At 40.9% G+C, this 24,809-nt stretch overlaps 1 protein-coding gene across 1 annotated transcript in view; it reads right to left on the minus strand.

Moving 5' to 3' along the window:
• Positions 1 to 13,981: 13,981 nt before the first annotated feature.
• LOC117494998 (A disintegrin and metalloproteinase with thrombospondin motifs 20) overlaps positions 13,982 to 24,809 on the minus strand; it is a 74,530-nt gene continuing 63,702 nt past the window's right edge. Inside the window, exons 29-39 of the mRNA XM_034146055.1 lie at positions 24,124 to 24,291; positions 19,879 to 20,052; positions 18,913 to 19,083; positions 18,124 to 18,330; positions 17,823 to 17,952; positions 16,926 to 17,020; positions 16,732 to 16,826; positions 16,421 to 16,554; positions 14,744 to 14,835; positions 14,343 to 14,447; positions 13,982 to 14,071 (exon numbers count right to left, since the gene is read on the minus strand). Coding sequence (XP_034001946.1) covers positions 13,982 to 14,071; positions 14,343 to 14,447; positions 14,744 to 14,835; positions 16,421 to 16,554; positions 16,732 to 16,826; positions 16,926 to 17,020; positions 17,823 to 17,952; positions 18,124 to 18,330; positions 18,913 to 19,083; positions 19,879 to 20,052; positions 24,124 to 24,291 — 1,461 coding nt within the window. The remainder of the gene's footprint in view (positions 14,072 to 14,342; positions 14,448 to 14,743; positions 14,836 to 16,420; positions 16,555 to 16,731; positions 16,827 to 16,925; positions 17,021 to 17,822; positions 17,953 to 18,123; positions 18,331 to 18,912; positions 19,084 to 19,878; positions 20,053 to 24,123; positions 24,292 to 24,809) is intronic.

The raw sequence follows: 24,809 nt of genomic DNA on the forward strand, positions 1-24,809 counted from the left end.
CACACACACACACACACACACACACACACACACACACACACACACACACACACACACACACACACACACACACACACACACACACACACACACACACACACACACACTTAATGAAACACATCTCGTATGCCTTTGCCAGATCTCCCAAATGGAAGGGAAATACCTCTGAAATGTGTTTAATCAGTGGCTCTCGGAGTCTAGAGGATATACCCTTTTGATCTTGGAGTGTGTGTGTGTCCAGGAAAAGGGTCAATTACCCATGGAAAGTATTTATACTCATGTCAGATCGTTTCAATGCAGTTCTCTCGTTGTCACGGGCCGCCAAGTCTGGGGAGAGTACAAAGTACCGAATCAGAAAATCAGAGGTCAGCCAGCACATTGGCCTTTTCAACCGATTTGTCTGAAATTACAAAGATGATTATGAACTATTAGCATTCTTGAGCCAACTTAGCACTCTCTGACCTCCGTTATTTTTGCTGAAACTTAGAGCATACTAGGCAGTACGTTTGTTGAAGACACAATCTTCCACTCAGTTCCAAGTGTATTGACAAAGCATTAGGGCCAATTACTCTCTAAAACCAAACAAACAGAGATATAATAGCTTTGAAAACCATGTTGTTAAAAGTAATAGCCTTATAAACGTCATTCAATATGGAAAATTAGTGGAGCCTATATTTAGCTTTTTCACATTAGCATTGTATTAAACAGTGTTAAATTCATTTTCATATGCCCCGTTAGGAATATAATTCACACTATCCGTCAACACTCCAGTCTTATTTATTTGTTCTTCTCCGTCATTTCACACTTTGTGAATACGCTCTGCACAGTCTGTGGCTGTCTGAAACACACCAAATCAATTTCACAAACTTGCTGAGGAATCAGGCTGCAGTGAATTTTAATAGAGCTGGAATATTTTCCAGACCATTGAGATTTAGCACTTCTCAGACAACTCTGTTCATAAAAGATTTTATTTTTTACCGGATTTCCCTTGAAAAGCAGTTTCTCCGGTCTTTGCACCCTTGCCAATAATCCATCATTGTCTACTTTGACATGGTGAAAGAGACTCCTGCAGAGGCACATTTTATGAAAACCCTTGACATTAGGCTTCCAACACATTCGTCTGACTGTAGCCTATCAATTTTATAATTTTCGTCATGGATCATTAAAGTTATAGAAAGCACATGTTTTCAACAAGGCGTTGGAAGAAAAATAACAGAGGATTGCCTTGAAAGGATTGAGAGATTTTTTGGATTAATTTGTGTTTTGCTGCTAAGTCCTTTCTAATGCCTGCCCTTCTAAAACAACCGCTCATTTAAAGTGAGTTGGGTTTGCTGAGGTCATGGAGGAGAAATCTAAACACGCATGTCTCTAAACGTGGTATATTCACCATATCATATGCCTAGGAAACACAGGGGTCATACAGGAAGAAGAGGTGTACAGAATCAGTGTTCTGACCATATTGACGGTGTCATAAGTAAAACATAATTCACATCATTTCATTCTAATGCCTCAGCAGCTGCACTGAGCCAAAGAGGCTGGCGTGCGAAAAGAGAAAAGGCTGGGAAACAACAGCCCTTTGTCAGACAAAAACAGGAGCACTGCTGCCATTTGTAGCAGTGAAGGAATGTGACAGCACCAAGGTTTTTTAGACATGATACCGAAAATCCCCGCTCTCATCAAATACTTTAAAAATAGTTGTGGTAGCAGAAAACTACCGTAACGTGATGTATTGTGTAAACCATCCAATGGGAACTGCTGGTGTGGCAGCAAAGACTTCGTGCTTCAGCTTTTAAAACCAGTGAAAGTCATGTTTAGTTTAATTGTACTCAATTATATCCATTTTGTTGGTGTGTTTAAAAATGTCTGCATTGGTTCAGGAATGTGTAACAGGGCGGATAATTGTCTTGTCAGTTTGTAACAAGGGGGCCAGATGCATCACGGTTTTAACTTTGTACCTTCAGAGACCGATATAGCGTACCCAGATAGAATTAAATATGCATGTAATATGTGGTTACACCTGGTTCGGTTTTATAAATCTCAATGATTGTCGAACCATGGGTACGCATTCATGTGCATAATTTCCAGCCCTTAGGACTAATATACATCTACATCTGGCCCCAGGTGTACCTCACAGCTTGTCTCCATCTTGGGTATTGCTACAAATTTAAGGTAAAGCTCCTTTTCAGAGGATGAATCTCAACAAACATTCCAGGAGAATCATGCTGTAGACAAAAGGGAGTAAATCCAGTCCACGAACGCTGTAAAGCAGGCCTATCATTTCCACTTAAACTAGAGCTCTGTAATAAAAATGCTTCTATCAGCCAAATTACCCATCCATGGTCTTGCACCTGATATAAATCAGATGGAAGAAAAATCCCCCCTCTTGCTTTAATAAGCATCTTGTGTGCACAGACTCAACATTCACACAAGATCAAACCTTTCTGTAACATTCTTGGATATATTGTGCCCGTGCGCAAACACAAAATTACAACTTAGTGAAAAAAAGAAACACCCCACTATGATGTGCAATTTGCACAATAAGACTTTTTGCTTTGCATTGGGGGCAAAAGCATTTAAGATGATTCCCCCAGATAGCTATAATACCTTTTGAGGAACACCCAGAAGAGATAATTTGGATAGTTTGAAGCCTTTGTCTTGGTCTACGGGCCTATCTCCTCTCCGAGAAAAGGATCCCTTAAGCCTTATTGTGTGTGTGGATTCATGCAGGGATAAGAGCATGTCAGTGACGGGCCATGCAACAATAGTAGAAGATGAGAGAAGTGTAAAAGGTGCGAGAGAGGGCCAACAACACAAGGTTTTGCTTTGACTATGCCATGCCTATCTAGCAGCACATCAGCACAACACTCCAATGGCCTCCCTGTGTGGCCTTGGTTCCTTCAAATGTCTTTCAAAAGGTGCTTTGCCTCTTGCTGTGGCCTCATACTGGAAAAACTCCTTGAACTTACTCTATTACCAAAATAGATAAGAGTTTTGGGGGGAAAACATGTGTTTGCAGGTTATTTATTGCTGCCATGGAGACAAACTAGTTGAGTGAATTAACCAGAAAAAAAACACAAATCCAAGTTTACCATGGCAAACAACAGACATTACATCCAACGAAGAAGTCAAGGATTAAAGTGATATTGTATGAGACACATGCCGTTTTAAATCTTTTGTATTCAGTCTCCTAAGGACAGAAATAATTGCTACAAAGTATGAGTCATCTATCACAAGCCACATTTATTTTTAGCTGTTAGGTAAGTAGCAGAAGTCGTCAAATTAATAGAAACAACAAAAACACTATTTTCAAACACATTATTCTAATCACTAGAATATAGTGATCGTTTTCATGAAAGAATACACATTTGAAACAAATCTATGCGAGCGTTGATAGTCAAGCATGACTGTTTAATATGAATACATTAAATCGTCTGTCTAACAAGTCCTCTCAGCCAATTAATCGAGTCAAATCTTGTCCTTATGGCGACTGACAGACAGTCTGGACGAAGCGGACACTGATGCTGCATTTTGTGCCAATAAATGTGTCACAAGCAGCTGGGTGGTGTAAGTAGTTCAGCTGCAGTACCATATGGAGTGCTAAAACTGAAACTAAAATCCTGCTGCCACCATGGCATGTTAAAAGCTCATGAATCTTTTCTACAGGACACGCTACATTTCTGATCTGTCTGGGATGTCCATGTGCACAATGGGAACAAAGGCGAGTGGTAAAGGCACGGGGCTTGAATTCAATGTTGCTGTGAAAACAATTCAGGGAAGGTGCAGCAAAGAAGGGGGCTTTGTGGTTTTCTGACATGAAAGTTGAGAACGCATGTTGGTTACTTTGGCCGTTTCAGAGCAGCCACCGTTTTGATTTACTCCTTGCTTGAGAAACACATCATTTTTTACTGAAGATCTTTAGCTTTTTAAGACAACGATGTGATTTGTCTTATAAAATGCAGGCCTCACAGATTTGTACTCTTGGTCCGATGTACACTGCTTTATCATGTAGAGTAAACGCATTCAAAGCCTTTGGATTACAGGATTTCAAAATGAAGTCAAATAGTTTTTTCAAACACAGAGATATATAAAACAAAAAGGTGTGTACCTCTCTTTAATGTATACAGTTAAGGAGCCTTTTTGTTCCTCCTTCGCTCAAGTTCATGAAATACATCTATTCCTCCCCTATATTAGCCTCTCAAAGCTCAGTATTACCGGGACTGAGTGGATGGCTAAATATGTACTCTAAAGTATTGAAGTACATTTGCATATAAGTCTAGTCTACTGTTTAATTATAACATCTTCAGATGCCAAGTGGAGACAGGAGAGCTTTGTTGGCGGCTATAGTGTGATAAAAGCTTCTCATTGGCTATTGTACCGGCCTATTGAAGTGGTTTTGTCTGTTTGAGTCACACACACACACACACACACACACACACACACACACACACACACACACACACACACACACACACACACACACACACACACACACACACACACACACACACACACACACACACACACACACACACACACACACACACACACACACACACACACACACACACACACACACACACACACACACAACACACACACACACACACACACACAACCTCCAGACAGGAAGACATGCTCAACACAGAGCAGCAGCACTTAGACCGGCTCTTAATTAGAGCAGGTAGACAGAGGGGTGGGATGTTTTGAAGGGGGAAGGACGCTGTTGAGGTTTTGAGGGCCTTTTGAAAGATGAATAGCTGGACAATAGTGGGCCTTTCTTGTGGGTTAAATGTGATCACACCCACAAGCGGAGAAATAATGATTTATATTCAGAACAAGAGCTATTTTCATCGAGTCCCGGTTATAGAGAGCGCTCAACCCAAACTGTCTAGGAATTTCCCATTTTTCTCTTGTCCGGAGATGGTATCTTCATTTGACAAAGGAGGGCTAGACTACATGTCCCTTGGGTACAAGAAACCAGCACCTATTATTCACTCAAGCGATGAGGAAAAAGTGGGACCTTCAGAGAAGTGATTGATGAAAGTTAACCCCGTCAAATGCAGGGTTATGGATCAGTGCAAAACGGGACATAAATCACTTCCAAATGGTCTTACCTACCACTGTTAGATCAGGCTGATACACTCTTTGCTCTCTCTGCTTCCACTATGTTTATCTCTCGATCTATTTACCATTTTAGGTATTTTTGTAGAAGTAGTGACATTTCGCCGAGAAAAACAGTGCCATTCTTAGCTTACGTGAAGAAAGGCAACTTTGTATGTTAATATCCTCAAAACAAGCAAGAATATTTTTGATTTGATGTTTTAAATGTTATCTGCAATAAACTAAACTTGAAGATTTAAAAAGTGACAAAATACAGAAAATACTGGTAAGATTTACAATATTTGAAGGATTGTTGTACACATAAAGAATGATTTAATATGTTATACAGTATAGGCTTGTTTGACAAAAAGGAATTCAAGGACAAACTATGTCATTTTTAAATTGTCAATCAATCATTTTGAGTTTTTGAGGCGAGTTCTCGATCTTTGAGGAACAGCTCTTTTTTAATGTAGCATCCCCTCTAGTTTGAAAAAGGTCTGTTCCTTTGCAGCAAGAAAACAATTGAGTATAAAAAAAAGCCATAATCTATTCTGAGCTACCTTGACAAGAATTCCCCCATGACCGCTAACGTATTTTTCATAAGCTCTGCACATTTTTCCACTAAATAAATACAGCGTGTCGCTTGTTTCTCGCACGCAGTACAACAAACCCAAAAGTCCTGGAGCCATAAGAAATAAAAAAAGGTTTTTTTTAGGATATCTGTGGCTTGTATGTTCTATTGTTTGTGTCATCATGTGTGTGTCACTGGATTGTCCTGTATAAACCCCACAGGCCTCTTGTTAGTGTGAAATGCAGTCGAACAAAGGCGACATTCTGTTAAGAGGTTTAATATACCCTGGTGACGTGAGCCACAACAGAGTGTAAAAATCTCCAGAAAGCTCATTTGATTGGAGTGTTAAGCTGTTAAAAATAATTAGCCCCCCTCCCCTCTTGTTATCCAGTATCTAGCCTGCTAGTTTCACACACAAAAGACTGGCCACAGGCACAGCTACCAGCCATTCTCGTGTCTGGCCTTTGCCTCATTCATCCTAACTATGCTGACATGGGGCAACATTTTCCAGGCTGCTTAACAGCCTATGTTTTACAATGGGAAAGTATTTTCCGCAACAAAAACATTGCCACTGGTCATAATGTGTGCATTACCTAAATGACTGTCAGCAGGCTTTTATGACTATTTTGCTTTGTTCGCTTTGAGAATTACAGCTCCTTTTGTGGAACGAATATAGTCAATAATAGCTTCAAATTGTTAGATATCCTGCCTCCTGAGTTAAAACAAACATCCCTGAGCAGATATGGAAATCTTTTTATGACTGTCTGTTCACTAACAGTCCTATGTGTGATTCACACCAGAGTCTCACATTCATGGATCAAACAATGCCAGTCCATTTTTCATCGCACCACATGTGCACATGGGCTGTTGGCACACACATGCAGACCCCAGGGGTCCAACACCAACCCCCACCCCCTTCATACCTCTTCCAGTTGGACCGTGTCTGTCTGACAGCATACCACCGGCCCTGTGCAGTGAATAGGTGGTCAGCTTTGGACCGAGGCTGCAGTCGGCCACACATCACATGCAGCTGTTACAAAATGGACACTCAAGCCATGTAACACAATACCTAAAAATGACCTCATTCAGTCTCAGCTAGTTAAAGTCAAAGCTGACACAATTTCCTTCAAAAGCCTTGGCAGCCAGGCTGACGGTTCGGTTTATAAAGCCTGAGAGGCAAAGTGCCAAGGCTTCTACCCCAAACTGATAGCCCAGTTGGCAGGGGAGATATTGTGTTATTGTGTGTGGTTTGCATGGATGCTATAGCAGACACAGAGAATCAAATATGAAATCCATAGGCGCTTTCACACCGGAGTACTTTTCCCAGTATAGTTCGCGATATAGTTCCGAAAATTTGTGTTCACACCTATGGTTCACACCAAAAAAATCCGGAACTAGAACTTAGTTCATGAGAACCTTTTCACCCCCTTTTCAGTCCCTGCTAGAGAGCAGGTACTTTCATGGGAGAAAAAGGTTCCCATTTCTGATTGGCTGGGCGGATTGCAAACCACGCCCCGTAAAACTCCCAAAAAGTTTTGTGAAGCGGCCATTTTATTATCCTCGCATAAGCATTATTAGCATTAGCATTAGCCCAGCGCACAAACGCAGAGAGACTAACTTATGGCAACACAAAAGAAAACATGGGAGCGGTGGAGATGAGGAGGTGTCGGCGTTCTGGCGATTTACTCGGAAGGCTTCAGTAGAAGCTGCTGGGAGTCCCAGCAGCTTCTACTGAAGCCAGTCCCTAACTCCGGGGACTTCCGGCCGGGGACTTCGGGTGGCAGTATACGGCGTGAAGTTGTTTGTGGCCTGCCAGTAAACCCAAAGCAGAAGAAGAAGAAGTGATGTCAGCGGCTTCATTTGACTAATCCTCTCTCAGGGACTTATTCCGGTGTGAACGCGATCTGCTCTTTAGTTCCTCAGAACTAAAGAGTTCTGATGAACTAAGTTCTGATGAACTAAGTACGGCAAAGTACTTGAAAGAGCCTCATACTGTTTCAAGGCCAATTGTTCTACAATATAATGGATGGGTTATTGTGTGAGCCAATAGGAGATGTGTGTATGTGTGAGGTAAGGATTTGAGTTTACCTCCTGAAACAATTTTGACTGTGAAAATATTTTTAAGAACAGATGAACTAAGAAGTTTGATGGTTCTGCTTGTTGCTCTTTTGACAGCCATACAGACAGCTATCGGAAATGTAAAAAACTGGAACAAAAAATTATCTCCATGTATTACCACAAACTCTTCATTCTATTCCTCATGGAATACAGTTCAAGCAAGAAGATGAGCTGTGCGTATGCAGACGGATGAACAGCTTGCGGTGACCACTGACAGACAACAGGAACTAAAGAACAGTATCAAATACATGTGTATTTGTAATTACAAAATGACTAAAACATTATTCATTAAAATGGTTTGTGTCTTTGGTCACTGTTGATGTTGCATGAGGTTAGAGAACTCCACTCAGGTGAGACAGCCTGTGGTTGTGTGAAGCTTTGCTACCATCTACTGGTGAGTAACCAAGATGCATTACAATATTCACCAAAAAGTTCACCAAACAACATTAGTTCAGTTCAATCAAAGTTAATACAACTGTTTTAAACTCTAAACTATTATATTTAAGATAATCACTTGTAAAAGGCATTTCAACAAACATTACAATTCTCTTATTCATTAATTAAAATATAGGCAACAAATTAACTGTTTTTTCTTTTACAGAGATCATTTTTGCCATGACATAGTAAGAAAAGCACAGGTGTAAATATTACATTATGGATGTCTGAATTCCATTTATCTTTTGGTGCAGGCTCTCAGTAACACTGTCGGGGCTGACTAGGACACTTGGAGCCATCGTTATGATATCAGTAACACCTGTGCTTTCCCACAATCACATGTCTTTATGCGTCCTGTGAAAAAGGCACATTCTCCAAGGCAGTAGTTCATCAGTCAACACTATTAATTGCATTAGTGTACCACACACGGAGAAAACGTTCAGAAAACAATCTTGGCTTGGCACGAATGTTGTGTAGATTGTGTAAGCAACAGGAACCCCGTCATAAACTACACTGGTAGTCCCATTGAGTGTGACAGTAAAAACGCCATGCACTATTCCATGAAAAGTAGAAATATGGAAGCCAGTCATTTTTCCGCATATAAACCTGAGCTTTTGCTACTGTGACATGTCAAAATATCAAACTTTTTTTTTTTTTATCAAAGGGACATTTTGGGTTCAGGGATGGTTTAATAAGCAGAAATGACAAATAAACTTGATCTAAATGATTCAACCTAAAAAACATTCTCAAACACATGTGCAAAAATGACAAATGTCCAACCTTAAAGTCCTTACTAGATCATAATAGGCCTACATTTTTGCATCTAGATTGAATGTACTATAAATTACTGCAGGGAAAGCTTACTTTTCCTACATTTTAACGGAGCCCAGTCCGTCCCTGCTAAGAACACATAATGGTGCAGACCTTCAGTATTTGCACAACAACGTGCTGATGTATCAACATCCGAGTCGTACTATCTTCAAACCTATAAAAACATCAAACACACAGTAGGGGTGGACTCCATTCGACAGATTATGATGCTATAAAAAAATTGTAAAACAAGCTAATTAAACAAGCTTTTGTTTGTAAAACGATTTTTGACAATCAACTGCTAAACTGAAACATACTGGAATGAAATTATCAAACAAATTGACAAAAAAAAACCTGTTGTTAATGTCCAACAGGGACAGGGGCTGTAATATCGTGTTTGGCACAATAGGGGTCACTGTTTGCTCAGTTAAACAAAATACATGATTTATTGGGTGAGAGTAGAGTAGGAGATTTGCTAAATGTTAACCAGTTAGTCTCAGATATATGTGTTTTAAGAGGCAGATATGGTTTTATCGTGTTGTATGTTGTTTATTTGCAGTTGTTAAACAAAAAAAACGAAATGATATACATTGTACACATTACATTGTAACCTATCAAGAACACAGAAACACTGCGGGTGCAGCTCAGATAAAACCTACAAATTAAATATAAGCACAAACATAATTTGCCTTAGAGTTTGCGTGTGTCAGTGCAAATTAGGTGAATAGTGGTTTGTGGATTCAAGCTCCTCAGTGCATTTTGCAGCTGCAGATTGCACTGGAATGTCTGTGCTGTTACCTCAAAGCAGACTGTGCTGCATGGTAAACATCAATCATTAGTGTCTTTTATGAGGATTCCCTGTGCAGGTTTGTGTCTTTCAGCTCAGTCATTAAAGATGTCTGGTTTACACTCACAGCAAACAGGCCAGGGAAGCTTTCTCTTACCTTGTCCACAGCCTGGAGAGTGTGGAAGGACCTCAGCCGCACAGCTTGGTTTCACTAGAAAACTGCTTTTGAGTGGGCTTGTTGTCGTGCTTCAGGACTCCACTAAATCTTTAGATTACATTTTAGGAACCAAAGCAGGCTTCTGGCAAGAAATCAAAGCAGTTCTTGAGGGACCAAAGTATCTGTTTTCATTTAATGTACAAAGCTATCTCTGTGCAATGAGCCCTGGAAAAGTGGCTTGTATATAAACTGTTTGCCTTATGCTGAAGTACCTGCACCTTTATTACATCATTCTTTTTGGTCATGAGTCATTTTGGTGACATAATTCCTTGAAAATGGTACTTTCCACCTCTTAGTGGTTTTCAAAGCTTACTGGGAACTTACCTCACTCGTTGATTTGACATAACAATTTGATTAGTCATCGGGCAGTTGACAGCTTCAGCTGTTTCCAGAACTCAAACATATATGTACCTCAGTGAGAAATTGATTTAAAGGCATTTGCTCTGTTTATGTGTCCCATAAGTGGAACTGAACTCTAGAAAGTCATGTTATGGAAATGCAACCTGCACCACTAAGTGAATCCACATGGAGCCACAATCTGGCGAGCACAAGCACCCAGCCAGCGCTGACCTGCTGCCCTTCTGTATTAACCAATTGGCCTCTCTGTGGTAGAGGGAGACTCTGCTATGGTGATAATAAACACATGAGGGTTTACTCACAAAAGAATTCTGTGAAATAAGTCCTGCTCCGTTTAAAAATGTGTTTTCGTTATTGTCACGTCACTTGGTTGTTTGACCTCACAGAATGATGTATGTGCAGAGTTTGACACTTAAGAGCTGTTTTTAATTCAGCATAAGAGGGAAACGTCTATGTGTTTACCCACAAGTATGTTTTAGAAATGCACGTACAAGCATGGTTTTGTGATAATTGGTTTGAAAGCCAGATGTTGTCTGATATGTAACTTACAAACATTTCCAGACTCAAAGCAATGATTAAGACGTAGACGTGTAATTTAATGTTATGTCTCTTGTATATTTCAAAAATATGTTTTTTAATGAGGATTTATTTTTTGTGTAAACAACTATATCAGGCGCAGCTTGTTAATCAAGCAACATTTTTTGTTATAGTTCGTGAAGTATATGTTGAGGGAATGTTTAATGTTTAGATGTAGAGTTGGCAGCCATGCTGATATTTAAGAGTGTACCTAGACACAGTGCTGATGACAAATGCAAATATGCTCAAAATAAAAATGTTTTGATTATGTTTAGCCTGTACAATGTGTGCAATATTCAGGTTACTGTGCACATATTTGCAAATGAGTGCAAAACACAAATGACAGCTGAGGAAGATTCTAATGTGCAGATATTTGGCCATAAACCAAAGTGTGATACAAATTAAAATGTAACCTGATGATGGTGCTCAATGAAGAAAAAAAAAAAGTATGACATTGGCAGCCTGTACTTGCTAATATATATATGTTTTTAAAAGAAAACCTTACGTTGGTACAGATTAATGACAATGGCTCATTAGTACATTGGACTCCTCTGGGGATCATGAAGGTCAGTTTGTCCATTAAATTGGTTTAATTCTTGTTGAAACATATTTAAATATTTGCCATCCCTAGAGCCATAGCTAGAAATAAACAGAAATGGACGTGTGATTTTTTTTATTATTACTTATTTTGTAACATGTTAGTATAGTAGCAAGACTTACAGTATAGGTATGATTAGTAAGCATAGCACCAGAATCAATCGTTCATTTCTTTTATACAGGCTACACACATACTGTATAGGTACACATGATTTTAAAAACATCTTTGGATAAAGCAGAGCAAACAAGCACACTGTTTCTCTATTCAGTACCAATGCCCATTCAATATTTAGCACACTGTTTACAATTCAAGTATGAATATTAAAAATACATAATATATATCATAAGTTACAAATCTTAACGGTTATTACAAAAAAAAAAACAGGATTACATTTCTACAAAATGTATGGCACATAGTGCATCAAGTATTCTTTACATTTCTGATACAGACCTCATAGAACAATTGCCCATCATAAAAATGAATGATGGCCAAAGGTTTTCTAGCTGCTCATTGACTTATTCTTTTAAAAATTGTACTTATTCAGCTGTTCCTTAAATCAAAAGAAGCTGCATTATGTCAGAGAAAAAAAAATCTGCGTCTATCTTCTAACTTTGGTTAAAGCTTAACATCGGAGTACCATCATGTTAGGTTAGTTGATCGCTGTAGTAGTCATGGTGAAAGTCATTCATAATGAGTTATGGGCAGATTTTCTCGTGCAGTGGTTTGTCTGATATATTTTATATATCTGGATACCTTCCTGCTAGATTTTCAGCTATATTAAATGAGAACCATTATATGCATTTGCAGCCAAAAGCCAGGTAATTCCAGTAGTTCAAAAGCACCATTCGAAAGATCCTCATTTAAGGTTAGTGGTTATACACTACAAATAGTAGTAGGCTAATACCTTTTTAAGCAAAGCAGACAAAGGACCAAACACATCACACAATGGCTTCTCCGTTGGTAGTAGTCATTGTGCCTTAAAACATAAAACGTATCTACAGTCATTACAGAATAAATATGGTCAAACATAAATATATTACAACACATATCTCAGTCGAGTATGGATGTTTGTGAGAGGTAGGGTTTGTAGGTACCTACAGTAGGCCCGACGGAGGGTGTGAGGTGAGACATCACACTGATACTGTTTAATGGTGTTACAGATGAGAACTCGTCTGTGTAGCGTAGTTAAAGAAAAACACAAACATTTAAAATAAAACAATCCCCTTGGTTTAAAAAAGCCAGAGAAAGGATTTACACTGTACTTAAACACTAGATAAAACACTTTTTGATCTCTCTCTATAGAAGTCAGGGACTGTATTTGCAGGTTAGAGTAGTTTTGTGAAATACCCAACAACAGATGACAGCAGACAGACTTTAGTAATACACAACATTAAAACCTAAAATGATCTATAGTTGATCTCAAGGCTCCTCAGTTTGACCTTTGATACAAGGCAGGTCACATCAGTAGTTAGTTGCTAGCTTACTCTTTTGTTAAGTCTTCAGCTCCAAAGCAATAGTTTGACAATTTGGGAAATACACTTTACAAGAGTAAAATGAGAACATTGTCACTAATCTAATGACATGGAAGTGGTATCAATCTTTTCATCTAACTCTCGACCATAAAGTTAATTTGATACAATTCCAGAATATTCTTTTAAATGTGTCGTAAGGCCAAGCTAATCTCCAGTAGTCTAAAAACATTACAGTGTTTTTGTATTTTCTTCTTTTTCATCATGCTTTCACTCACATATTACACTCACCCCTCGCATATTATTTCAGTGTCTGTCTGTAAAACTTCTTTGTCACCAGAAGATTGCAACGATTCTTAGATACATAAAGTGTATGGATGTGTACACTTTCTCAACCATTGCTGGTAACTAAAGGCTTGCAGTGTAGCTGTAAAAACACTTCCATGACGAAATACTAGAACGTTTTTTACCAGACATTTTCTTTAAAGAATACGCTTCACTTCACGGAATAACTGCAAGAAACAGAGTTCTGAGAGGGAGAAGAAGATGAGAAGTTCTTCCTTGAAGTGTTTTAACTGTTGTTTTCCCAGTGATTTAAAGTTTTGTATCCCTTTGTACGATGCATACCTGTGTAAGAAAAAAGCATTTTAGGTTCCGAAGCGCAGGCATGTTTTGTAGCCATTGCAACTTGGTTAGCATGCTCTTCTTCAGGGTGATCAGTTTGGATGAAGGACCTTATGGTGGCCCTCTAGTACTGCACAGTACGTAGTGTCTTGTATGCTTTAGCTGCCATTTGGGAACTGGGGCTGTTACTATAAGATGCTGTTAAATGCTCCTCCATCACACTGACAGAAGACGACAGGGTCCAACAAATCACCGTTATCGAATGTTCCCGGGCTCCTGTCGTCGGGATAGATTTAGGGGTTTGGTCTGTGCGTGGCCCTCAGTGGACCTGAAGGAGTAGGCCGTTGTGAGCCTGGGGAATGCACTTCCCACAGAAGCCACCGCAGCGGCCGTAGATTCTTGCTCCGTCCTACAGAGAAAGACAAACGAGAAAGGAAAGAGTGGGCAAAGGGCAGCCTTTTACGCAGAGAATGAACGCCTCGTAAATGTCACTGGGGATTCCTCTTCAGTGAATCAGACGGAAATACAACATGGAAACTCACATGACATTTCAGAGCAACAATTTCATTCCAATAAGTCAAGTCCCAACATGAAGCACACATCCATATTATTATACTTTCCCCTAAGAGCCACACGGCATAAATCACACATAAGGAACCATTTTATAAATCACTTCTTACCTCAGATCTGTGGACTTTGACGGACACATAGTTGCCCTGTGATGTCCACTTGGTGGCCTCAGCCACTTTGAGACCAGTGCCGATCAGATTAATGCTGAACTGGCCCTGAAAACACAAATCAGATTTATTTCTGAGCTTTTATTTAACAGAGAAGATCAAGAACATTTATGTTTTCAGATAAGATTTGTGGCAATGACTGAAACATGGGTGGTCCTAAGTAAAGTATTTGGAAGTTGTTAGCTGGAAAAGGGCATTTCCCCTACAGGTCCAAAGCCTTATAGCAGTAAATGCGTAGTAAATATATTTTTTCTTTGGCTTCAAGGCCACACACAAACATATGGCAACATAAAACCCAAATGAAACCTTTTCTATTTAGGCACAATGTAAAATACTTCACCAACCTGTGGACACTTGGCTGCACTATAACAATCTCCAGCTGTAGCGAAGGGCACAGGTCGACCAAGAAGAGTCTGGGAAAACTGGAGGTCTGTGACTGGTAAACAGCAAAGATAGACATCTAGAGTCACAATGTGCAACAGCAGAGGTAAACAAAGAGTGAAGACAGCTGCTCTAAGGTAAATAACCACAGAGCATCAGCAACTACAGTTTATGCAATTACATTTCATTGCAGGGTTTTTTGCCTCTTAAAAGCCTTTCCACAAGGAACATTTTTGGAAAGAGATTTGGGGTTTGACTACAGTAATTAATCTAGTTAAATGTTTTAAGCAAAAGAGAGAAAAGACATATATAAAATAAGATATGTTTTACTTGGAGCTTAGGAAACGATGTATTTCTATGAATCCAGCTATCTGAAGCAGTATACAAGTATTTGTTAGAGTAGATTTCTAATCAGAATCAGAAACAGGTTTATTGATAAGTAGGTTTACACATACGAGGAATTGACTTTGGTGTGTATGGTGCATATACTGTATAAACTGTAAGAAGGGTATACAACTATTAAATAAACTATTTTAATAACTATTATAACATTCAAATATAAAGAGAAATATTTACACAAAATATACATTTACAAAAAAACTACAGAATCATTTGGTAAAATACTTTGAAAAATAAAATAAAATATGTGCAGTATTGGGATATAAAGTGGAGCACTGATATAAAGTGGAGCACTGTGCAGATTTTAAATGTGCAAAATATGAGTTATGTGCGGGGTTCACAATATTCAATTCAACAACAGTCGTACACATAGTAAGGTCAGTGACTCAATCTGTTTCCCATACTCTCCTGTTTATTCCCACCTACCCTGCATGGTCACAGATCAAAACCATGACCAGTACCTTTTCCTGCCCCCCCCTTCACGTTGCCTTTATAAAATGATGATAAAGGTTACGAGATGCTTCCCTTCAGCTTGGACTCATTATCTCCCCCTCAGCTCTCCTCAAGCTGCCTGAAAGCCAAATGAGTACCATGCAGGAGGGGGAGTGGGGGGGGGGGGGGGAGAACATGTGCTGTCAGGACCCGGACCAGACCAAGAGGATGGGAGGATGAGTGTGTATGGTCTAATCCAACTTCCCCTCAGCACACACACACTGTACACTAATCCACGTACTCTAATCAAAGGCATACTTGGACACAACAGGGGAGGTGGAGCTGACTGTAATAATGAGCAGAGGAATATGGCCTGAAGATGTGTGTGTATCGTGTGTCTGTGAATGTGTGATTGCCTACATGCTAGTATGAGTAAGTGTTTGATATTGTTGCGACTGCATGCATGTGTGTGCTCACCAATAGAAAAGATGTGCGAGGCAGCATCGCATATTGTCTGTCTGTGCTTCAGACCAGGCACGCATGTCTCTATGTTGCACGCACACATTCCTTTATTCATATGTTCACGTGTTTGTGCTGAGAGGCCCGGTTTCAAGGTCCTCGTCTAGTAATGTGAACACGGAGCGCTGAAAGGTCAACATTTTGACTTCAGCGGAGACAGTGTGGGGAACGCATATTGCATTTGGACGAGTCAGTATTAAGTGCCACAGGATGAGGTGTCTGGGGGTTAAAACAACACTGGTGTGTGGTCTCATTACAGTAGACAAGGCAATCGCACAGTAATTACGCACTCATTATCCTCAGGGAGCTCAGGTCCAGACGAACTTTGTGGAAAAGTGTGTATCCCGCTGCTGAGTAGTCGTTCCTGCAGTCGCAGTCCTGTCTTCGGCTGCCGTTATACGGACATTCAAAGGGGTTCAGCAACCTTTGTATTAAGCACAACAAGCATCCAAATTGAATCAAGACAAACAGGAACATGTACACTCAGACAACCCTATTTTTATACATGTGGGGGTAAAATGCAGACTTGTATTTCTGATTTATATATGACATAATCCCTGACAGGTGAAATGGCGATCAGTCATGGTTCGATCATACACACCTGTGCCCGTACACCTCGGAGTAGTTGTCCGTCTGACCGCTGCGCAAGGTCACAAACTCCTTGGGGAAATCAGTGTGCATCTCAGCGCAGTAAATCTGAGGCGAAACACATTGAGACAATACATGAGAGGCTGTGGGGAAGCTGTGGGTTGAGTCATGATGTGTGCAGGAGTATTTCTGACAGAACATGCACACCTGTAGGATCCGGGACTTGACTTTGAGATAGTATTCCCCATCTATCTTCACACCTAGTCTCATCTGGACCTCACGGCAGGAAGCGAACGACTGGCCTGGGTGAAGAAACATGAAAGGAGGAAGTTGAGGTTTCAGTGCGACAGCGAGAAACAGGAAACTTTGACACTGAAGTTCACCGCTGCTTTTGAAACTCTACTTGTGCAACCATGTTAATAAATCTGCTGTCAACAAATGCTAGAAAGATTGCTTAAGCTAATAAATCAAACCCCAACTTTGAGAAAACCTGGCTCTCGTCTTTTTAAATGAGAGCTGTTGTAAATGTCTCATTATTTGTGTTTCCTCCTCTGTTTTCCCAGAGTGCTGTACGGCTCATATCAAACTGATTAGCTGATTAGCATTAATTCTTGACCGCAGAACTGGCTGTCACCCGAGCATATCATTTTAATTTCGGCAGTGCCTGACTTGGCAGAAGCCAAGTCGGGAATGAAAAGCCCAATGCGCAAGTACTGAAAAATCTGAAATGTGTGGGAGCGAACCTACAAACTTTGGCCTGCTGCCGGGTTTTACAGAGCCTGCAAGTCCACAATGAAGGCTGCCTCGGCTCCACGCAGCCCTAAGGCGTCCTGAGACTGTCCGTTTCACAATTTGTTGAAAACGGCTGACTGTATATTTATTGTTTCACTGAGTGATCTCTGCTTGAGGCTTGAAGCGGAGGTCCCTGTTCTACATAATGTGTTGAAACAAAGCAAGAAGTTGAGTTTCTGTAAACACAATCAGATACGGTAGGGGTTGCCATATACAGCACAGGCAATTTAATACCATCACATTAGAAATTCCTGGTTGGCAGTAAGCACTATATAGATCTGATGGTAGACATTTTGAGTGGAGTTAACTCACATTCTCTGTCTCGACAAGCAGCTTGAGACTCGGGTCTTTCTGAAGAACGGCAGTGTTTGGACGCATGGCCTTTGGAGGTCATACACTCCACTCTGCGCTCCATAACTCCTGCCCCACAGGTCTGTGAGCACTGTTATACACACAAGAATACACACAAAAGCATTAATCCCAAAACTACAAATCACTTATCAGCAACCCAATCCAAATCCCCATGTGAGAATGATCAACAGAATGCACAAGTCATTTAAAGCAATTAGCTAGAAGGGATTTCTCAGTGCATAACAAGCACTTTCTGTTTCACCTTGCTCCACTGGCCAACTTTCCAGTAGGTTGTGTGCGGGCAGTCCCTGAGGAGGCAAGGCCTGGAGCCAGGAGGGTGGGGCTCGGGGCAGTGGGGGCTGGCGGAGGAGGACTGGGCAGCAGCATACGAGCGCAGAGCCTGAGAGGAGGACACCACGGAGCAGGAGACCATACGCTGCTGGTACCCCACACCACAGCTGGACGAGCACTGAGGAACACACAGATACACACATGGACTATCAATAAAGACAGAGCAGAAAATACAAAATAGAAGTGGGTGTCTTCGTCTGGTCTTCAGTGGGAATTACGTACTATTAATGAGAATAAACCACCTGAATCATTGTCCATGCTTTCGTACCTGAATGGGGCTAATTTATGTTAAAATTAAGTCTGTATCGCTATCCTGTGTTAACCTTGGATTTGCAAAATGACCATTTTTTATGAGCTACGAAAAACAGCCCTGTGTTCTGCATCGTGAACATTTTCTGCTACTCAAGTGGGTTCTAAAATGATAACTAAAAGGTTGGAGAACTTATGCAACCTAAAAAGTAACAGTTCATCTTTTCTAAAAACATTCAAACCTCGACTTGTTGGGATCAAGCTTCTCAAATGTCAGGATTTGCTGCTTTTCTTTGTTTTATAGCCTTTTAAAATTAAATACTTTGGTAGTTTTGCGCTGTTGATTGGTTTAAAGAAATGCAAACTGAGACGTCTTTCGGCTTTGACAATTTACGATGAGCATTTTTAGATGTGTATTTTTATCAGAACAAAGCTCATTCTTTATTCCTACCTGTGACCATTGCCCTGAAGTCCACATGTAGTGGCAGGGAGCTGCTTTGCAGGCCTGGTGTGATGCTAGCTGGGACGATGGCTCACAGTAGTCGTCCTGGACGGGGGTCATCGCTGCGCCCATGCACCCCACCTTCCTGCTTCTCATGCCTTCTCCACACGTTGCATTGCACTAAGAGGAAGAAGTAACATGTCAGGAAGTGAGAGAAGAAGAGTTGGCAGAGGGGGGGCAGTGTTGTACTTTCAGCAACAACATCATCATTGACTTCTCATACTCCTGCCTCTTTAGCTTGCCAAATGTACACCCCTTAGTATGTAAAGGTTTAGGGAAATGAATTGTCGGCAACATTAGCTCTCAAGAAGCAGAATACCAAACATGTGCTGTGGTTGAATATAAAAGATACAATTATTTCTCTCAGGCCCAGTAATGTTTAATAGGAGCATTTCAAAGTAATGATTTTGGCCAGAATCTTGAAACTAATGTATCTAAATAGTCAGCTGTGTGAGGATCTTCAGGGCTAAACTGTAAAAGAAACAAGGCTGTGAGTTCTCGAGGCAACACAGACAGGAATTTGAACACTGCAAACATTCTGCAGCAGGAGGACACGGCGCTATCTCCCTACATGGTGCCCCTCTTTATGCCTCACTTTCGAGGACAAAGCCCGGGACATTAAAGAAAGATGAGCAAAGCAAAAGGCCGTCTGCTAGCGTGACACAGAACCGTGATATTCAGCAGGACAAAAGCCATGATGGCCATCGGTACTTGGTGGTTTGATATGATTTTACCGACTGATGTTATCACTAAAGCCCTCACGATAGATGTGAGAGAGTAAGGGTTCTTGCAGGTCTTCCTTTTAACGAAAAGAGCTGAGTTCTCAGCCAATAAAAACCTTAATGGGGTGGTTAGACATCTGTTCATGGGAGACTTGTAAATAGGAAGAGAGAGAAGGAAGGAGTCTGTACTTACGTCTTCCCATTCACCAGCGACCCAAGTGTAATGTGTGCATTCTGCAGATTGGCATGGCCGGACAATGGGAAGACGCTGCTGAGCATCACATAGATCCTCTCTGACTCGCCCAGTGCCTTTCAGTCTGCAGTAAACATCTCGGTTCTGAGATCCCACTCCACAAGTGACGGAGCACTAGGAAAACAGACACAGGAGAAACATCTTGGTGAGAAAAAAGCAGAATGCGACACTTATAAATGGCATACATGTGTGTTCCTGTGCTACTCATACTGCCCTGTACACAGCCAAACATATGGTAAGATGTTTTATTTTCATGGCATTCCAACCTCATTTCTTTCATGGGACCAATTTTATAGTAACACTCCACTGATGGCACACATTAACTTCAGTTTTCCCCTCATGAGGAGTGCACTTGGAGACTGAGTTGTTAACAGAAAGTCTGCAATAGAAAACTTAAAGGCGGGTTAAATGGGGTCTGATTAACATTAAAGGGCCCATGTCATGGCCATTTCCACTGATCATAATTCCATTGTTGAGGTCTACTAGAATAGATTTATATTGTGCAATTTTCCAAACTCACATTGGTTTCTCATACAGCATCTCTGTAAACTACTTGTATTCACTGAATTTCACTCTCTGCCTTTAACGGCTCGTTGTAGCTCCAATAGCTCCAGCCCCCACCCTCCCTGTGAGCACAGTGTGCTCTGATTGGTCGGGACGTTGTGAATCGCGCTGAGCTCCGTGGAGGTGTTGTTTCCTTGTTAGCGATACACAGCCAAACACAGCCAAACTCATCCTGAGCACACACAAAGTCACAGCCGAAGTAAAAACAATAAGTGTGGCTTGATATTGAGTAAGAAAAAGGTTGATAAACGCTGTGAGAATGGGTCTGCAGAGAGAATTTCGCCGCGATCCCAACTGTCTGTTATCAGCCTGCAGCCAGGGAGGAGAAATCAGCTGAGCTGCCTGCTCCCTGCACACAGATGTGTGTGTGAGGAAGTCCGTGGATTGGTCAATTTGGACCAATCAGCGGGGGCTTAACGTAACGGCTCCGTGGACGTAATGTAACGGCTCCACGGATTGGTCCATTTCGTTCCGGGTACGGCATGACATCATGCCGTACCTGGAACGAAATGGAAGAATCAAATGGACAATGACGTATCTCCAACGAGGCGTTTTGGGGAGGTCTTTTCTGTGTTAGAGTTTTACTCGCTACAGGGTGTACTTTGAGGGTTTGTGACTCTGCACACCGTTTACATGCATAAAAACCTTCATAACACACAAGGGGACGGGTAATAACCGGAAAAGCATGACATGGGCCCTTTAAGGCAAATTACATGAATTACGTACAATCCACTGTTTTTGTAGTTTGACAAATACAATTGTTAAATCTCGGGGTGTTGGCCTCTGCTGCTGTATTTGCCCCATATGTATCCCAGTGGCTTACAACGACACTGCAACAAGAAAAATCCTCTGTTGCCCGAAACCAATTTACTAATTTACCCAAATTATTAAAGACAATATGTAACTGCCAACAAGCACACATATTAATTTTAGTATTTAGAATGTCATGAACAACTGATATTGTTGTTGTATGGTTTAAGAAGCTTAAGGAAAGACATGAATCTGCAGATGGGTTAGCATCTTTTCCTGAAATGGATGGGCAATAAATCCAGTGTGGAATGGGATATGTTTTCTATTGAAATCTGGGGTGTGCTTAAATAAAGTAAAAAAGGCAGCAAACTAACTCAGTAATGTAACAATAAGCTACTGGTCATAACAAACCAATTACTGTTTTTAATTAAGTAAGCTTCCGTTGTATTGCTTAAGATTTCAAGTTGTCATTTTCAAGAGAGAAATTGCTTCAAAAGTTCCATAGACTTTCTTTTATGTGGCAATAATTGAAAATGTTTGTTTGGACTTCAGTGTCAGACTTACTGCTTTGATGCCCCCGAAATTATGTACTTAGTAAATCCAAAGCCAGTTTGTCGCTTCCGTGTAAGAAGTATATCTGGGGTCACACAAAGGTCTATCTGAAACATCTCTTTGATGTGCTTTGAGAAGCATACCTGCATACTGAGGAAGCACTCTGTAAGGCTTGAGCTGATCAGCCTGATTTCCCTCCACGTCTCCTACAGACCTCAAAGAACTGTGCCAGGCCTCAGCGATTTCACACACTCAGAAAATCTGTGTGCTATACAGCGGGTATCAAGTTCCCCAAAAAACGTCCAGATGTATTTGTGTTGTTAGTTTCTCGCTGCAATTGTGTGTTATCATTACAGAGTGTGCGGTGGAGTCTGAAGGGTCAAGGTCTTGAGTTTGGAAAGAGAACAAAAAGCACCACAGGAAATCTGACCTTCAAATAAATAAAATGGCTTTTTTTTTGTTTTAATCTTACAAAATAAAACCTGCTGTTAAAATGATTATACTCGCTGCAAGAGCAACCGGATTCTGTTTTCGTGCCAAAAACCTGCGGTCTTTCTTTCAGGTGCTGGGGAAACTAAAGATTAAAAAGGAGCACTATATTATGAATTCACAGTGGAGCTGAGTGAGCCTCACCAGACTTTAAAGGGTCAGTTCACCCAAATACCTAGCCATATTTTCTGACTTCTGTCTATTGATATCTAGCCATACATATCATTTGGGGTTGCACCCACTGATGATAATTGAAGGTTATTAGTGCTACTGCCAGCATTGAAATATTACTACTTTCAACCACAAAATATAGACCCAATTCTTTGGACTATCCAGTAAATGGATGGATGTTTATGTGTTTGAATGTGTACTTTATGTGTATTTCATGCTATACAAACACATTTCCATTCACCTCCATTGCATTAGGGTAGAGGCAGATATTTCCAGAAAATATATCTGAGAAACACAAGTGAATAAATCTCTCGACACAGCTGTAAGCTCTAGACAAAAACTGAAAAATATGTCAATGGAAATGTGTGCGCACAGCATTACAAACCCCCAAATCCTCTAACATGTTGCCCATTACACCCCAACTGTGAGGTGAGTGAGAGGGCCGGCGAGCTGGGAATAACTAAAACAGTGGGTGCTGAGGTTTCAAAGTTGTCACATGCATGGACATTAAGATATAAAACATGTCTTTATGCTCTAGTTGAGGATTTCATGGTTGCTGGTGGTATGCGGAGGAAGATGATTGCTTCCAGACACCAGCACGAGAGAGAGGGTGGGAGGACACCCTCAAAGAACGGGGAGTGGTAGGAGTCTTATGTTTGGAGGAGGACGTGGGTCGGCAAGGCCTTTTGGGATTCAACTCAGAAAGGAAGAGTGATATGGTCGACTTTTAAAACAGGAGATTTTTTTAATATCTAAGAATTGATCAAAATGATTGATCAGGAAACATTGTTTAACCAAGAGGTGACAGAAAAGAGTTAGTAAATGCTTATTCAAAGATTACACAAACTTTCGCCACTATAATCTTATTTGAAAATAATAATAACCTGATATTGCAGGTTATTATTGCATATCTTTGTATTTATGGTTTGTTTTTGAAAATACAGTATGCTTGTTCCTCAGGGTAATCTGTGAGAGCATGTCAAATCATTCCTTCTTTCACTCTTCTTTAACAGATATTGAGGTTGCGTGCTCGGCTCCACAATGACTATGACCTCACCCTCATAGCTACTTCTCTATGTGTGACCTTTGCCCTGTGAGTGTCTGGTTTAACTAGTGTACAATGGTACAGAATCCTGCTGTGCTTCGAGATGAGTGTCATTCTTAACGCCATGCTTTCATCTGTATAGGAATCCACCATTTGCTGCATCTCTGGGTCCCCATGTTTAAATGTGTCAGTTGAGCAACGCACACATTTAGTGCATTAAATGTGATTTGCATGAAAACACTCGTGAGGGTGTCATGCAACATACAGGAATCTTGAAACATGTTGGACAGTGATGGAAGCTTCAATAGTAGAATTCCCTCAGCATAAAACCTTACACAACTATTTCAACACTGTGTCTGACCATCTTAAACCTGACTGATGTTAATGTGAAGTTCCCTACATAAACACTTTTACAAATCCAGCCTGCGGTGTTTAGTTCACACTAGTGGAAATTAAACATAACTCTTAAGCCTAAGAATAAACTGAGTGGTGATTGGTGTGATGTATGCAGCCTCTGGGAAACCTTCTGCTGTGTTTGTGCTCGTGTCTCAGCAGTAACTGTTAGTACGGTCCCCGAGAGGGAGCCTGGGAGATGGCCAGAAGTGTAAACATACCTCCCTCCACCTGTTGGCCTTCCAGCTGGGACATCCCTGCGCCCGACAGGCCTTCTCTGTCCGCGGCCGAGGAAGATGACCGCAGTGTTCTTCCTCTATTTTGGTTTGGTTCTGATAAACACAGGCTATCTCCCGCTGCTTGGTCCCCCGACCGCAACTCACTGAACACTGGAGAGGGAAGTGGAGAGAGGGGGGAAGGGTGGAGAAAAAGAGAAAATAGGGGCATATTAGAACAGTGCTGTTGAAGATGAAAGATCTCGATCTCTCCTACCTCAACATTCATTCAAACAGAACGTTTTTCTAGGTACTTATGGACCATTTAGACCCTTGACAAAGTAGCACTTGGTGCCCCCAACAGCTTCCTTGTTGCATTTCATGGCCAAGTGAACTCACTGCAAACAAATTTAACTGAGCAACTTAAATGGATTTCACCAAAAGCTTTTGTCAAACACTCAAACGACGTTGGAATGCAGCCAGCTATTTAACCTGTAAACAGAGGAATTACTTTTAGGGCTGCTGTGAAAGGCAGAGGCTGAGGCAGGAGGAAGAAAAGATGGAGAGTAAATGCATGCACACGGAGAGACAGTCATCTGGTACGAATAAGGAACCCAGAAATACTTAAGGAAAGCTAGAAAGCAAAGAAGAAGGAGAAAAAACATGTTGAATAAAATCCAGACACGCTGACA

Source organism: Trematomus bernacchii, unplaced genomic scaffold (genome assembly GCF_902827165.1).
Source record: "Trematomus bernacchii unplaced genomic scaffold, fTreBer1.1, whole genome shotgun sequence".
NCBI classification, from domain to species: Eukaryota; Metazoa; Chordata; class Actinopteri; order Perciformes; family Nototheniidae; genus Trematomus; species Trematomus bernacchii.